The sequence below is a fragment of the Daucus carota genome, chromosome 2, assembly GCF_001625215.2.
Source record: "Daucus carota subsp. sativus chromosome 2, DH1 v3.0, whole genome shotgun sequence".
Lineage (NCBI taxonomy): Eukaryota > Viridiplantae > Streptophyta > Magnoliopsida > Apiales > Apiaceae > Daucus > Daucus carota.
This window is the reverse complement of record NC_030382.2, coordinates 39,179,351-39,192,991: the sequence shown is the minus strand read 5'-3', so window position 1 is coordinate 39,192,991 and position 13,641 is coordinate 39,179,351. Positions and strand designations below refer to the sequence as shown.

At 35.3% G+C, this 13,641-nt stretch overlaps 1 protein-coding gene across 1 annotated transcript; it reads right to left on the bottom strand.

The window, feature by feature from the left end:
• Positions 1–769: 769 nt before the first annotated feature.
• LOC108209786 (glutamate--tRNA ligase, chloroplastic/mitochondrial) lies at positions 770–11,563 on the bottom strand. Its single transcript, XM_017380889.2, has 14 exons — positions 11,405–11,563; positions 10,777–11,153; positions 10,568–10,686; positions 8,762–8,883; positions 7,153–7,335; positions 6,098–6,216; positions 5,676–5,724; positions 5,480–5,581; positions 5,281–5,383; positions 5,086–5,149; positions 4,776–4,890; positions 3,238–3,338; positions 1,277–1,433; positions 770–1,189 (listed from the first exon to the last, which is right to left on the bottom strand). The coding sequence occupies exons 2-14, from the start codon at positions 11,091–11,093 to the stop codon at positions 962–964; spliced, it is 1,779 nt and encodes a 592-aa protein (XP_017236378.1). The 5' UTR covers positions 11,094–11,153; positions 11,405–11,563; the 3' UTR covers positions 770–961.
• Positions 11,564–13,641: the final 2,078 nt, after the last annotated feature.

The following is a 13,641-nucleotide window of genomic DNA, read 5'->3' as shown; positions in this document are numbered from 1 at the left end:
TACCTAGATATGCATTGGTTGTATATTTTCCCCATGTGTGGCTGGTTGCTGCTGACTGCGAAAACTACATATCCTGAAATCAAGTGGAACTGTGATCTGTTGCTGATACATAGTCAAAGTGAATTATTGAACACATTTTCCAGAATAAGAACTCTCACTGGTTTCTAAGCATAGATGGTCGGGTGGTATTATTGCTGGCCGCTGTAGCTTGGAGCAGCAAACAGCAAAGTGCTCTGTTTGCAGTTCCGTTCTAACTTCCGTTCGTGTGATAATGTTTTCTCCGTCCTTGTATGGTTTTGTTCACCGTTCAGGCCATCTATGGTTTCTGACTCTGTTTCAGGCTCGACATTTTGAATTGAGAGCTGAGGGTCAAGGCGTGGAAGTGGTTAAACTTAGGTCCTTCTGGTTTTTGATCGGCAAAGAATAAGAATCTCTCGACCTGGCTCCTTCTAGCTCATGGAAATAGCTACAGTAACACAGTTTCTTCTATCCGACAGGCAGGGTTCAGTTTATTTATTAACTACACATAGGGAGTCTTGGATGATTTGCTAATTTCAAGCTTGTCTGCATATTTAAATCATTTAGAAGAACAAAGGCCGTGTTCTAAGAACTTAACACAACTAGCAAAAAAGCGATGACAATTAACATTTGAAACAAAGTTTATACTTTATAGTTTAGAGTACCATCCTCAAGGATCCCATAATTTCACATTGCCCATTTACAAGATCCTTGCGATGTTGGAAAAAATTAAGACTGGAAAGGATAGAGAGATATTGAATGGTTGAGCTCACTCATATACTAGACTGACAAAATTTGGCATCACAGGCACGCTGTACAAGAGGTGAAAACAACTCATTCTGTTAGAAGCCTTTGAACTACGACCGAAATCTACTTGTGACATAAGCTTCATCAAACAGAAATGACAATCATCCGGAAAAAGAAACTTATAATTTATTAACAACTAATGAGATACTGTCATCGACTCCAAAACTGTCTGCTTGTTATTGAAGGAATCCCAGTCAACTTCCCTGAGCAATTTGAACCTTTCTTCTAGTGTCAAAAACCCTACTTGAGATCCTACAATATCACCTGTTCCAAAAGTACGCAGCAAAACCACAGAACCTCCAATATCTGGGCCGTGAAGCTTCCCTGTTAGCAGAACTCGGAGAGGCATAAAGAGAGATTTGCCCTGCCATGCAAATAAAATTTCATGTAATTATCATAGTAGAGTGGTTGTCAAATAATCTTGGTTAATCAATTTAAAACTAAAACCAACCTTCCGCTTAACCAATTTCCCAAAGCTTTTCACCCATTTCTGCCATCCGGATTTTCCTTGGTCTAGTGCATCAAAGAGCTCACCACTGTCATAGGCAGCTAATAAGCTATCTGCAAATTCAGAAATGCTATCTTCTAGTATAGGTTTGGCTTCGGAACTGCAGAAGTACACATAATTGAGTCAGGCTAGTGATCAAGAAAACCCTTGTGATTAGGGTTCGTGCATCAAATTGATACATAATGCTTTATAACGGGAGGGAGGGGGAGAGGGGGAGGGGGAGCGAGAGGGCGAGGGAGCGAGAGGGGGAGAGAGGGAGAGGGAGGGGGGGGGGAGGACGACTAGATTATCTCTTATCATCTTTCGCCAGTCAATTATCTTAGCCCTTTCTTTTGCGTTAGCATCTAATTGAATTTAAGAAACGTTTGCTGATATTACTACCAGTATTCTCTACTGGGTCATTCATAGCATTGCCGTTAGGATATGTATAATAAGAATTCTTTGGTTTAGTAGGGATTAGTAAATTATAACAAGCTTTTGAAAAAAGAGCTAAGACCATTCCAATGCCCCTTTTCGCCATGCATAAACTAAACCAGCAATTAAGATAAGCACGAAAATTAAAGCTCCTACAAATTTTTATTCTGTTTACTGAACTCTCTGTCTCCCCCTCTCCCTCTCTCTCTCTCTCTCTCCGCATGTGAGAGAGTGCGTGTGTTTGTGTGTGTGTGAGAGAGGGAGGGAGGGCACGAAATGCTTTATAACAGTCAAGCTAGGTATGGGGGGCGGAGGGAGGGACGGAGCGGGGAGCGCGGGGGTGGGGGAAGAGAGAGAGTGCTGGGACTCGGAGTATATGTACATACTACAAAGTATCAAAGTACTAATAAACAATTGTTAATGAGATGCTGTCTAGATAAAGTATTAACAAACAAGTGAGAGGAAAATCTCAATTGCAACAAAGAAATTGATCAGCATATTAAATAAATATTCGTCCAGGTTTATAAAAGCGAGGACTACAAGAGTATTTAATACATATTTACTTTGAACAAGAAATTGCAGTCGAGGAATATTCTACACGAGAATAAACTAAGAAATAATCTACAACACATAATCGAATTTTAGGTTCAAAAAATTTACTATATTAACTGTATACAATTTTACATACTATATAACGCAAAGCTTTTAAAACCAACTATGAACAATAATAAATCATCGAGATATAATGTGTACTAAATATAGATATGTAACATAATAAATTTAACTTCCAAAAGTTTATTTACAACAACTATATTATGTATCTAATATATAGATATCTAACTTAACCCTTTTTAAGTTATCTAACCACTACCAGCTACACAATAAGACTTCTGACATTATTTGGCAAGAGAAGGGTTTTGTAGGTCTGTAACCCACGATGCTAACCATAATACCAAAGGCTGAGTTCGGTTCCCCCGAGATTGTTAAAACACCAAAGTCATCACTAGCCCCTGAAGAGTGGGGGATTATGAGGTATCTAGTATTATTTGCCTACCAAAAATCGATGTCTACGTATAAGCCGCTTTTCAATCAATTAATGGCACTTGCAAATGAAAATCTAGCACTTTTATCTGAAATAAATGTTGACTTCGATATATGATAAATTTATTTATCTCATTGGATACGATATATTCTTATATGTATGGACATAGCATGTAGGTTTAATAGTTCCTGTTTGAACAGTTGGTTCTCCATTATAATCTGAATAAATTGGAGCTTATTTAACAATTCCCGTAAATAAAGAAAAAAAATTCAGTTGCTGATAAGAAATAAAAGATCCCTTTTGTCCAATACTACATTTTAATTTTAGATTCCCATTATAAATTACAAATACCACAATATTTGTATTACCATCAAGTACATAAAGCATCTGAGGCACTTCTTAGAACTTCCAAAGCAAATTCAATGAACGTTGATAAGGCAAAATTTACCTTGACAAAGTCTCGTTTAAAGGGTATGAAAGAAAGTCCGAAAGTGCTTTCTCTGAATCTGTTATCAAATCAACTGCATCTTTCAAGAGCTGAACAGCCTCCTGTTAATATGTGATTACTGTAAGTTTTCTTGCTAAAAACGTTAATACTTTAGAACAAAAATGTATGTATACCTATGAGAATAGTCCTTACAAGCTGAAAGACAATAATGTAGAAACTACAAGGTAGGGATACTTTTAAGGCAGAGATGTAATTAAAACAACTTGACAAAGGGTTTAAACAAAAATTGGTACAATCAAAAACATGTATGGCTTAATCTGAAGTATATCGGTCTCTGTTGGCCTAAGTTATATCATATGTATATATATGGTCCTGCTCCAATACAAACCACTAAATAAAAACTATATACAATTAAGAAAAATGGGAAGGGTTGTGAGGTCCGGGGATAGACCCCGAGGTAGCCTAGATGGGGCCTAGTAGGGTCGGGCTGGGGTCTAGTAGGGCCGGGGTGGGGCCATATTTGGATGTCTGGAGCCTGTCCGGAACCTTGTCGAGGTTCTAGTGGGCTCGGTGGTGAGCCCTAGGTGGGTGATGTTGGGGGTGGATTATGTCATATAGGGGTGATTTCTTCTGGTTTGCATTTTTATGGTTTGTATTTGAGCAATTGTCATGGAAATTACTCATATAGAAACCACTAAAATACAAACTAAGGAAAATAAACCCTATATGACATCATCCACCCACCCACCCCTACAAGACATCAACCACATGGGGCCCACACCCAGCCCCACTCAATCCACATAGGCCCACTAGAGTCTCACCAAGGCTCTAGATAGACCAAGAGCCAAAACTTGGCCCCGACCCGATCCCACTGGGCCCCACCTAGGCCCATCTCGGGATCCATCCCCAGGCCCCATAACCTTTCTCATTCTCCTTAATTGCATTGATTTGTGTTTAGTTTGTAATGAAGTAAGACCCTATGTGTGTGTGTGTGTGTGTGTGTAGTATAGGCCATTGTTCCACAGAGAACCATCTTATATAGTCCCATGGAGAACCATTTGGTTCTACTTCAAAATCTCATGAACAATTTTATATTAGTTATACTTATGCATAAATTTTGATTCTAATGTAGAATACTAATCATACATAACATGCACAAACAATTTATCACATACAATATAAGCAAAAGATTTGATTTATAAATTTGGTTCCACTGTAGAACCAATTTGGATGAATATAGTTCTCCTATAGAACCAGTTTATATATTATGATTGATTTTCAACGTTTTTTTGGAGGAAAAATGACAAAACTTTATATTTTAATTTACTAATTATATATTTGATGAATAATGAGATTGATACATATATTTTGTGTGTGTGTATAGTTTTCTCTATTAGACTCTATATAAGGTGGTTCTCTATGGAGTGTGATATATATACATTTCAACAGTAAAACAGACTGCCAAAGTTGGCTTTCTTTATATGATGTGTGTGTGTGTATTATCATGAAACTTTTTTTAGCAGTAGAGATATCATTACCTCGACAAATAGCCCCTCAGATTCTTTGAGGATCCCAGTACTCTTCCAGTGATGACCAAGAAGCTTGGTCAACTCTTCTTGTGGAAGTAACCTTAAGTGCTGACCATTCATCCACCTTAAGTATGTAAATTATATATAAGTGGGAATCTTCAAAAAGCCAGTGAAGGCCATGCATAAGTAAGATGATCAGGCACAACAAATAAAAAAAGAAGACTGAGCAAAAAAAAAAAACTTGACCAGATTAGAAAAAGTCAATTCCCGAAAGGAAAATCTAAAAGACTCCAACTTCTTTAGAATAAATCATTATCACCTGAATTTGGTTGCATCGAAAATAGCTCCACTTTTGTTCACGCGCTCGATACTAAACTTCTCAACTGTAAACCGCACAGAAAAACGAAATAACATGACACATGCATTATCTTCTGAAAATACAGATTCACAAAAGTTTTTCTATTGTACAAGCAGATACATATTCTGAAAGGGATGTCTGTGAAGGCTAACTAACCTAGTTGCTCAAGGGTAAAAAACTCATTTTCAGTACCATCTCCCCAACCTAACAGTGCTAGATAGTTTACCATGGCCTGAGGTAGATATCCAAACTCCTGAAACTGTTGTATTGTAACACAAGGAGGAAGCCATTGATAAATATGTTAGACTGGAACAAGAATATAAAAACAGAATTTTCCGGCAAAAGAGACAAATACCTGACCAACTGAAGTTGCACCATGTCGTTTTGATAATTTACTCCTATCAGGAGCTAGAATTAAAGAAACGTGTGCAAAGTAAGGCATTTGAAATCCAAGGGCCTGTAATGTATATATATTATTCCTCGTCAACTTCTAACCAATACAAGGAAACCATACACCAAAAATTAAACAAAACGTAAAGGAGGTTAAGAACCTTATATATTAACGCTTGCCTTAGAGTATTTGGTAGATGCTCTTCTGCTCTGAATTTCACATTTGAAGGGAATAGTCATATAGGATACGGCAATGATACAAGAAACATGAGTACACATCAAAGGATATAAGCAGCTTCACAAGGGACAGGATTTAGTTGTAAACCGAATTTTAGTTTGTGGTGCTCAAGAGTCATATAAACCAAACAATATTCTAAGCATTAATTTCTATATGAAACGTATTTTGTGTGTCTTGATACATGTGATATACACATCAACAGATATAAACAGCTCAACAAGGGAGAGAGGGATTACTCTAATGGTTTTAGATAATTACAAAAACACCCAGTTATAGAACACATCAAGTAAAATTTATGGTAGAAAAGAGATTGAGAGACCAGATTGAGTATAGTTTCAGGCTTACCTTATAACATGTGAGATTGCCATGGTAGCATCATCCACGGTAACACAAAAATTGTAAACAGGTTGACCATTGCTTCTCATTATCACAAAATCTCCTAGTGTATCAAAGTTCCAGCTAACCTGTATACAATTATCAAACCATATCACCAATAAAACACGAAATTGCCATTTGCCATTATAATAGCAAGTCAATATTTTTTTGAAAACATCCCGTCCCTTTGCCTAGAACTAAATAAAATATATCCACAATGGTCATCTCACATGACTTGTCTTTAGCCATTAAAAGCAACTTTAACACCAGACATTGACTCCCTCTATCTTTCTCTTTTTAAATAAGATATTATAACAAACAGTTTAAACTATAAAACTTAAAACTCCTTTGAGAATTATGGAATAGTGATGAGGTTTTAACCAGCAAGAAAAGGAGTATGATAAAACAACCTATATGTGCCATAGAAAACAGATAGACACAAGCTTCCAGCTACAGATGACAATGTGACATGACGGACTCAATGATAGCAAGGCACATAACGTGATGTTTGGAACAACAAAACTCTTTCCTCGAAGCTCCAGTTTCCTTTATGCCGAAGCAGAAATGATGAACTTTACGTTTAAAGTAGATACAGTTTAGGTAGTAATCATTTAGCACATAGATACAATGAGGCCTAAAAATCGATAATTACAAGCTTCAGCTGGAGCGCCAGCCCTCGGTACATTCAAAATTTCTTGCTAAACTTTTCTCATTAGACATACTAAGATAATAGTAGAGTTTATGGCTAATTTAACTTGTAAGGCACTTTCAAACTTTACCAAACCAAAAATACCCACTATATCAAAATAAAGATGTACTCAGACCTACCCATACTCCTCAGAGTAGAGAGATCACCGTAAATACCCTATCTTTTGGAGAAAATATTAGAAACAAATTGGGAATGTCAAAATCATTGATATCTTGGAATTTTTGAAGATTTGTTGAACTATCAAGGCAAATGACAAAGTCTATAGTAGGATCAAACTCGATTGACTGTGAAATTTAATTAAAAGAATAGTACGCACTTCCCCCCTAATAAGATCATTAATTTTCAGACTCCCTTCCTTAGGTACACGGAATCTATATGTAAATGGTGTTCCTTTTTCCAGTTCTTCTTGTACTTCTTCATCAGAGGCACTAGCCCACTTTCCGCTGTATACTGGAGGCAGCTGCTTTAACTTTGCAATCTCCTTCATTTTCTCTAGCTCCTACAGAATTCAACATGGTCACCTATAGATACAACAAGATACATCTAGCAGTAGCTAAGCATATTGCATAAGAGCCCTTTTAAGGGTGCTAATGCTATATTAACATATGACCAAGATGATTACAATTGCAGTCAGGAAAAAAAAAACTATCTGAGTAAAGACAGGAAGGCAGAATAGCATAGGTGAATGACAAATAGTACACACAATAACGCAAACATATCCAACCTTCCAAGAACTGTAAAGTGTAAACTATGTACTCATGTGCCAACATAAATATATATTTCCATCAACCTTTATAGGGAAAGTTTAGATGTTTTTGGACATTTACAGAAGTGTGTTGCTCAACATTCTGCAATCAAATGTTTTGCTAGGTTCGGAAATTAAAAGGTGAATACATGGAGAACATCCCTTTATAAAACATATATATACACCTAATAAGATGGATGCCTACGATAAAAAGAAATAGATAAAATGATAAAGAATATAGCCCGACAACATTTTCCCGGGATCCAACCGACAGATTATAGCACTGTGTTTTTTCTTCCATAAACAAACTCATCAAAATTATTGTAACTTATTACCAAATTGTTCGTTGTTACTAATCTGCCTAATTTGCTCAAATTATATTCACCAACACCCCCAAGACGCAAATTTTACTTCCAAGTTCAATAGATATAAAGTTAAAAATTATTATTAAAAGGAAAAGGGGCAGAAGGTGCAAAAGTTTATTGCGGAACTTTAAAGCTATAGGGGTCACAGAGCAGATCTTAGAACCTATACAAAGAGGAAGAAGCTACCGATATAATATGAGAGAAAAATATTAACCTGTGACGGAATGAGAACTAACTATAAGAGCATAAATAATATTCAATGGAACGGAGAGAAATAGAGTGGACAGGAGAAGCAAAGTACAGCAGGCTATAGGTAAGTTTTATTGAGAAGCACTCGAAAGCCTTGGCAGAAGGTGTGTGCCTATCTGAATATGTTCCCCCAATTCACAGAACACAATAGTGCATTTACAGGGCCTTGGACCTAGATGCAACTTGCATGACGAACCAGGAGTATTGACTATTGACAGTAAAGGCTCCTCACAGCACTCACTCCCAAATCTGAATCAAACTCAAGCTAATTATTAATATAATTTACCTTAAGCATTCAACATTTAGATACATTTTATACAATACCTTGGTGCATTTCAAAATTAGAAAATCATATCTTATCTTCCAAGTTCATAGCGAGTAACCTAAGCGAATTTCTAAAGCAGCACAGCATCTTTCAATTTAATAAAGAAATATTACCATATATGATGACACGTCCTTTTACAGCAGTTTTCACAAAATATAGTGCAAACCACTGATAAACAGTTTCCTCTAGACTCTATTCAAAATAATTTTTTTGGGTGATATCTTTTGCTATAATAAAGTACCTCACTAGAACAGAAGCAGCGATAAGCATGACCAGAATTTAAAAGCTCCTCAGCATATTGCTTATAGAGTGTATTTCTTTCAGATTGCCGATATGGACCATAATCTCCACCGACATCCGGGCCTTAACAAAACAGCATGAAGATTATCAATATAATGTCCCAGATTATACCTGATTGCAATTTGAAAGAATATATTTTATAAACAAACAGATAACTGAAGCAGTATTAATGTATATTGATAGGAATGTAGCAAAAGCATGTCAGGAATATTAACAATTGTCCACAAACTGCATGTCCCCTGCCTTGCTAGCCCATAAACAAATGACTCCACCTAAACTTTTTATTTGGCAATTTTTTTTTAAAAACAGATACTTTACCCCCTTTAAAGTCAGAGGAAGGGACTATTTTGGAAAGGGAGGGGAAAGGAGTGTTAGGTATTAGCCCATTACAATGGTAACATGGACTTTGGTGACCCAAAATATATAAGGATAATAATTGTATGTTTAGACAATTATTATAAAAGGTATGTCTTGGTCACAAAGTTAGAACTTTAGAAGAAGATTGTTGGGTATTAACCCATTTGGAATTGGATTCTGATTTGAGTTGAAGATTTCAGAATTAGATTCTAATTGCAGTTAGGTATTTCAGAATTAGATTTTGATGAGATGGCTATATATACATAGTCATATTGTGTTTGTTATGTGTGCTCAATATGTAGACTTACGGGGGGGGGGGGTGTTCGATTGGGATTTTAATGGAATGTTTTTAGTCTATGGATTTTAATGGATTGTATGTGATTTTGATTTTGTGCGGATTCTTGAACAAATGTCGCAGAGTTGATATGATTTAAGCACAATGCTTCAAAATCCCATTGATTTTGATGGGATTTCAAAAAACTTGAAATACACTAAAGAATGCCACAAAATCTTCATTTTATGAAATCCAAAAAAATCCATCAGCATTTGAATACCATCAGATTTTAATGGATTTTAAACAATCCCAATTGAATACCATCGGATTTTAAAGCATAATTTAAAATCCCAATTAAATACCACCAGATTTTGTAGCATAATTTAAAATCCCAATTGAATACCTCAAGATTTTAATGGATTTTAAACAATCCCAATCGAATATCCTCGGATTTCATGAATGCAAAAAAAATGCTTTAAAATCTCAATCCAATACACCCCTCTTAGGTATTGCTTGCGAGCGGATGCTTGAGTATTGTTAGGCTTAAGTATCCTAGTTTGTTGGATTGTATTATTGATAACGGTTTTGATTAGTAATACAAGTTGGGACGGGGGTGTTTCACGTCATATATTTTTGTGTGTGTGCTTTGCATTAAAAGTTGAATCTCGTATTTTTATTCCTAACAAGGAGTGTTGTATTTCAAAACTTAACACCTGGTGATTAAGAATTGGACAGCCTTAGTTTGCACAATATGTGTGCTTAGCTAAACAACAAAACAAAGCTTTTGCACCATATAGGTGCAGAAATTTTCCTATAGTTTGCCTACGATTTAGTAGCAAACAAGAAAATAAAACCACATAAGATCTCTCTAGTCCCTTGTTCAATGCTTATTAATTAAGAGAATTCTGATTTAAAATCAAACATTCCTTAAACTAATTTTTTAAGATCAGAATAAATCCTTTTTTATCTTCAAAAATAACCATACAAACCCAGTTTAAGTCACCTGAATTGATCCGCCAACTGATTACCACTATTTGAATATACTATTGCACAAGTAAAGATGCATACCGAAATAACATATAAAAGTGTTAAAGAGCAAGGAGGTAAGAAATGAACCTTCGTCCCACTGAAGTCCAAGCCAGGAAAGATCTTGTAACACAGCTTCTTCAGATTCCTTGGTAGACCTCTCCAGGTCGGTGTCTTCTATTCGAAGAACAAACTTCCCACCTTTGGACCTAAATATGGATACCATTTTTAGAAATGATAAAAGGTGCAAACAATGAAGAAAACAAATTTCAAGAGAAATAATGAAGAAAATGAGCAACCTGGCGAATAAGTAATTAAAGAGAGCAGTTCTGGCACCTCCGACATGGAGATTGCCGGTAGGAGAAGGAGCAAATCGCACACGAACAACGTTATCCTCTTGATCAACAGAAGATCCCGAAGCAGAGACTATTGACAGACATCTATTACTACTCACACGAAAACCACATAAATTACTGGCGTTTTTGCGACAATGCACAAACGACCGTGAGACTGACGGGCGAAAATAGGGTGGCGCCACCTCAGCAATTCCACCCCTAAACCTCATCCACGGTATCCTATCTAATAGAGTAGGCATTTGAATACTTCCGACTTGCATGTATTCTGAAAATTATTAGTCTATCAATTTATTCCGCGAACAAATTTCCACACACACAGACTGCATTACCAAAAACAAAAACAATTAGAAACCATATGCGATAAAAATCACAAAAAAATAGATTAACCTATCATTCTTTCTAATCAAAACAAATAACTGTTAAATTCTCACTAGATAACATTGGATTCGTTTTAATAAAATTCAAAATTGAATGATTGATGATTAGATGCAAACAATATTACATATAAACACGAGTTGTTAATAATAATAATAATAATGTTAACAACATATACGAGTAAAGGAGAAGGTACCTTGTGAATGAAATGATGTGAGTAGTGTGTGTATGTTTGATAGAGATGAATAAATAGGTGCAGATGGAAGCAAGCTTGAGTAGTCAGCAACAGCAGACAGCAGGAGCCTTATCCCTCCCGATTCTTAGTTTTATAACCCGACCCGATTCACCTCTTTTCGGAATTTATGCCATTATTTTCCAAATTTTTCCCGAGTTCCTAACTAAAGAAATCATTGTTTATTTTAGAAAATAATATTTTATCTGTACTTTAATTCATAGTTAGTTTTCTTCGACGTTGGGTCTTTATGACTGGTACATTTAAAATAAATATTTAAAATAATATAATAATTAAAAATGATGGATAATATCCTGTCGATATAAGTATCAATATTAAATTTTATTTTATATTAAATATAATTAATATTGATCTCCATACGAGAATAAGACTACTACTTTTAGATGATAAGTTCAAGTCGATAAACTATAATTAGTTTTTAATTGACATGAAACTAATTCGATATAAAAGCATTTAACAAATATATATATTTTTAAATGAAACATTAAGATCAATAAAAATATTTTAAATCTTATAAATTAAATTAAACTAGGATATCTTTTTTTGACAAAATTAAAATAGGATATCTAATGATGTAAATAAATAATAATATTTATTGTTAATTTAATAAAAAAATTTAATATACATATATATATAGTCTTCCTCAGGTCGAACCCTCTTTATTCAACAAATTAAAAACCAAACTTGAATATGACTAAATTCTAAAGCAAATACAATAAATTCTTAAACAACTCTATCTCCACCTCCATCTTCACCACCACTGCCACCACCTCCGTCGTCGCCTCCTCCATAATCACAATCATCTTTATGCCGCCCGCCCCCTCCATAACCACCACCTCCATCTCCACCTCCATTATTTCTCTAACAACACAATCTCCACCTCCATCTTCACCACCCCAATCTTGGTCGCTGCTTCAACTTCCTTCAGCTCTGTTCATACTTCTTTCTCCACTTCAGCTCAACTTGAAAACGCGGCGGAGCCGCCACTATTCCGTTTAGTGATATTCTCAGTACAGTTAATGATATTCTCTTTAGAATTTAGTGATTTGTATTGCAGGAATTAGTGAAAACTTGCAGAAGAAACTGCTCAAAATCTCTAGATCTGTTCTAGTTGCCGATTCAAGTGGTGGTAGCAGTGGTGGAGATAGTGAAGGTGAAGGTGGAGATGGACGAAGGACGAGTTTAGCGGAGATCGGGGCGGGCATAACCGTTGTGTGGGTGGAGAGCGAGCTTGAAACAGGAGTGGCGGCTCCGCCACATTTTGAAGTAGAACTGAGTTGTGGAAAAATGTATGAACAGGGGATGAAGGAGGTGGAATTAGGGACCAAGATTGACATGATGAAGATGGAGGTGGAGATTGTGTTGTTAGAGAAATAATGGGCGTGGACATGGAGGTGGTGGTTATGGAGAGGGCGGGACGGCATAGAGATGGAGGTGGTGATGACAGAAGCGACGACAGAGGTGATGGTGGGGCAGTGACAGAGATGGAGACGAGGTTGTTAAAGAAATTAGTGGTGTTTGATTTAGGATTTAGTAATATTTCAACTTGATTTTTAGTTTTTAGAATAAGAGGGATTTGTAGTGGAGTAATACTCTCTCTATATATATAATTCAAGTTATTTCGGCTTTCGAGTAACTGGAAATCAACGTCAGTTTTCTGGATCAATTTTAAACCAATTTAACATTGGAGACAAATGAGAAAAATCTAACTAGAATTCGTATTCTATAAATTTAATTCGTGTTAATTTATGAATCGATTCTGATGATAGGACTATACTATATGTCGTCTTAATAATTATCCAATTTTATGTTTTGACAGGAATAATATTTATCTAATCAACGACAATTTCATAAATTTTATTTATGTCATCTATCTCATTCAATTATATATGTTATTTTTTGACACACTTTTTAAGATTATTTTAATATATTATGTCATAATATCTTTTTCAAAATAAAAATTTAATATTTAAATTTTTATTCAAGAAAAATTTTAAAAAAACATTATACAGTTATATTTATATATTTATAAAATCTTCAAATAAATATAAATATAAATAAATAAATAAATAATAAAGAGGCGGAAGCAAGGGAGTACCCTTTTTTTTTTTCCAGTTACGAAAACAAAAATTAACTTATAGCGAAATGGACGAATATAAAATATAAAAAATTTCTAACAA

What these genes read in the sequence shown, in the direction of transcription:
- LOC108209786 (XM_017380889.2), bottom strand. Translation starts at nt 11,093, where the DNA reads ATGCAAGTCGGAAGTATTCAAATGCCTACTCTATTAGATAGGATACCG. An exon ending in GGCAAGCGTTAATATATAAG is followed by an intron (nt 5,582 to 5,675) that starts GTTCTTAACCTC and finishes TATACATTACAG; the next exon opens with GCCCTTGGATTTCAAATGCC. An exon ending in GGAAATTGGTTAAGCGGAAG is followed by an intron (nt 1,190 to 1,276) that starts GTTGGTTTTAGT and finishes TTTGCATGGCAG; the next exon opens with GGCAAATCTCTCTTTATGCC.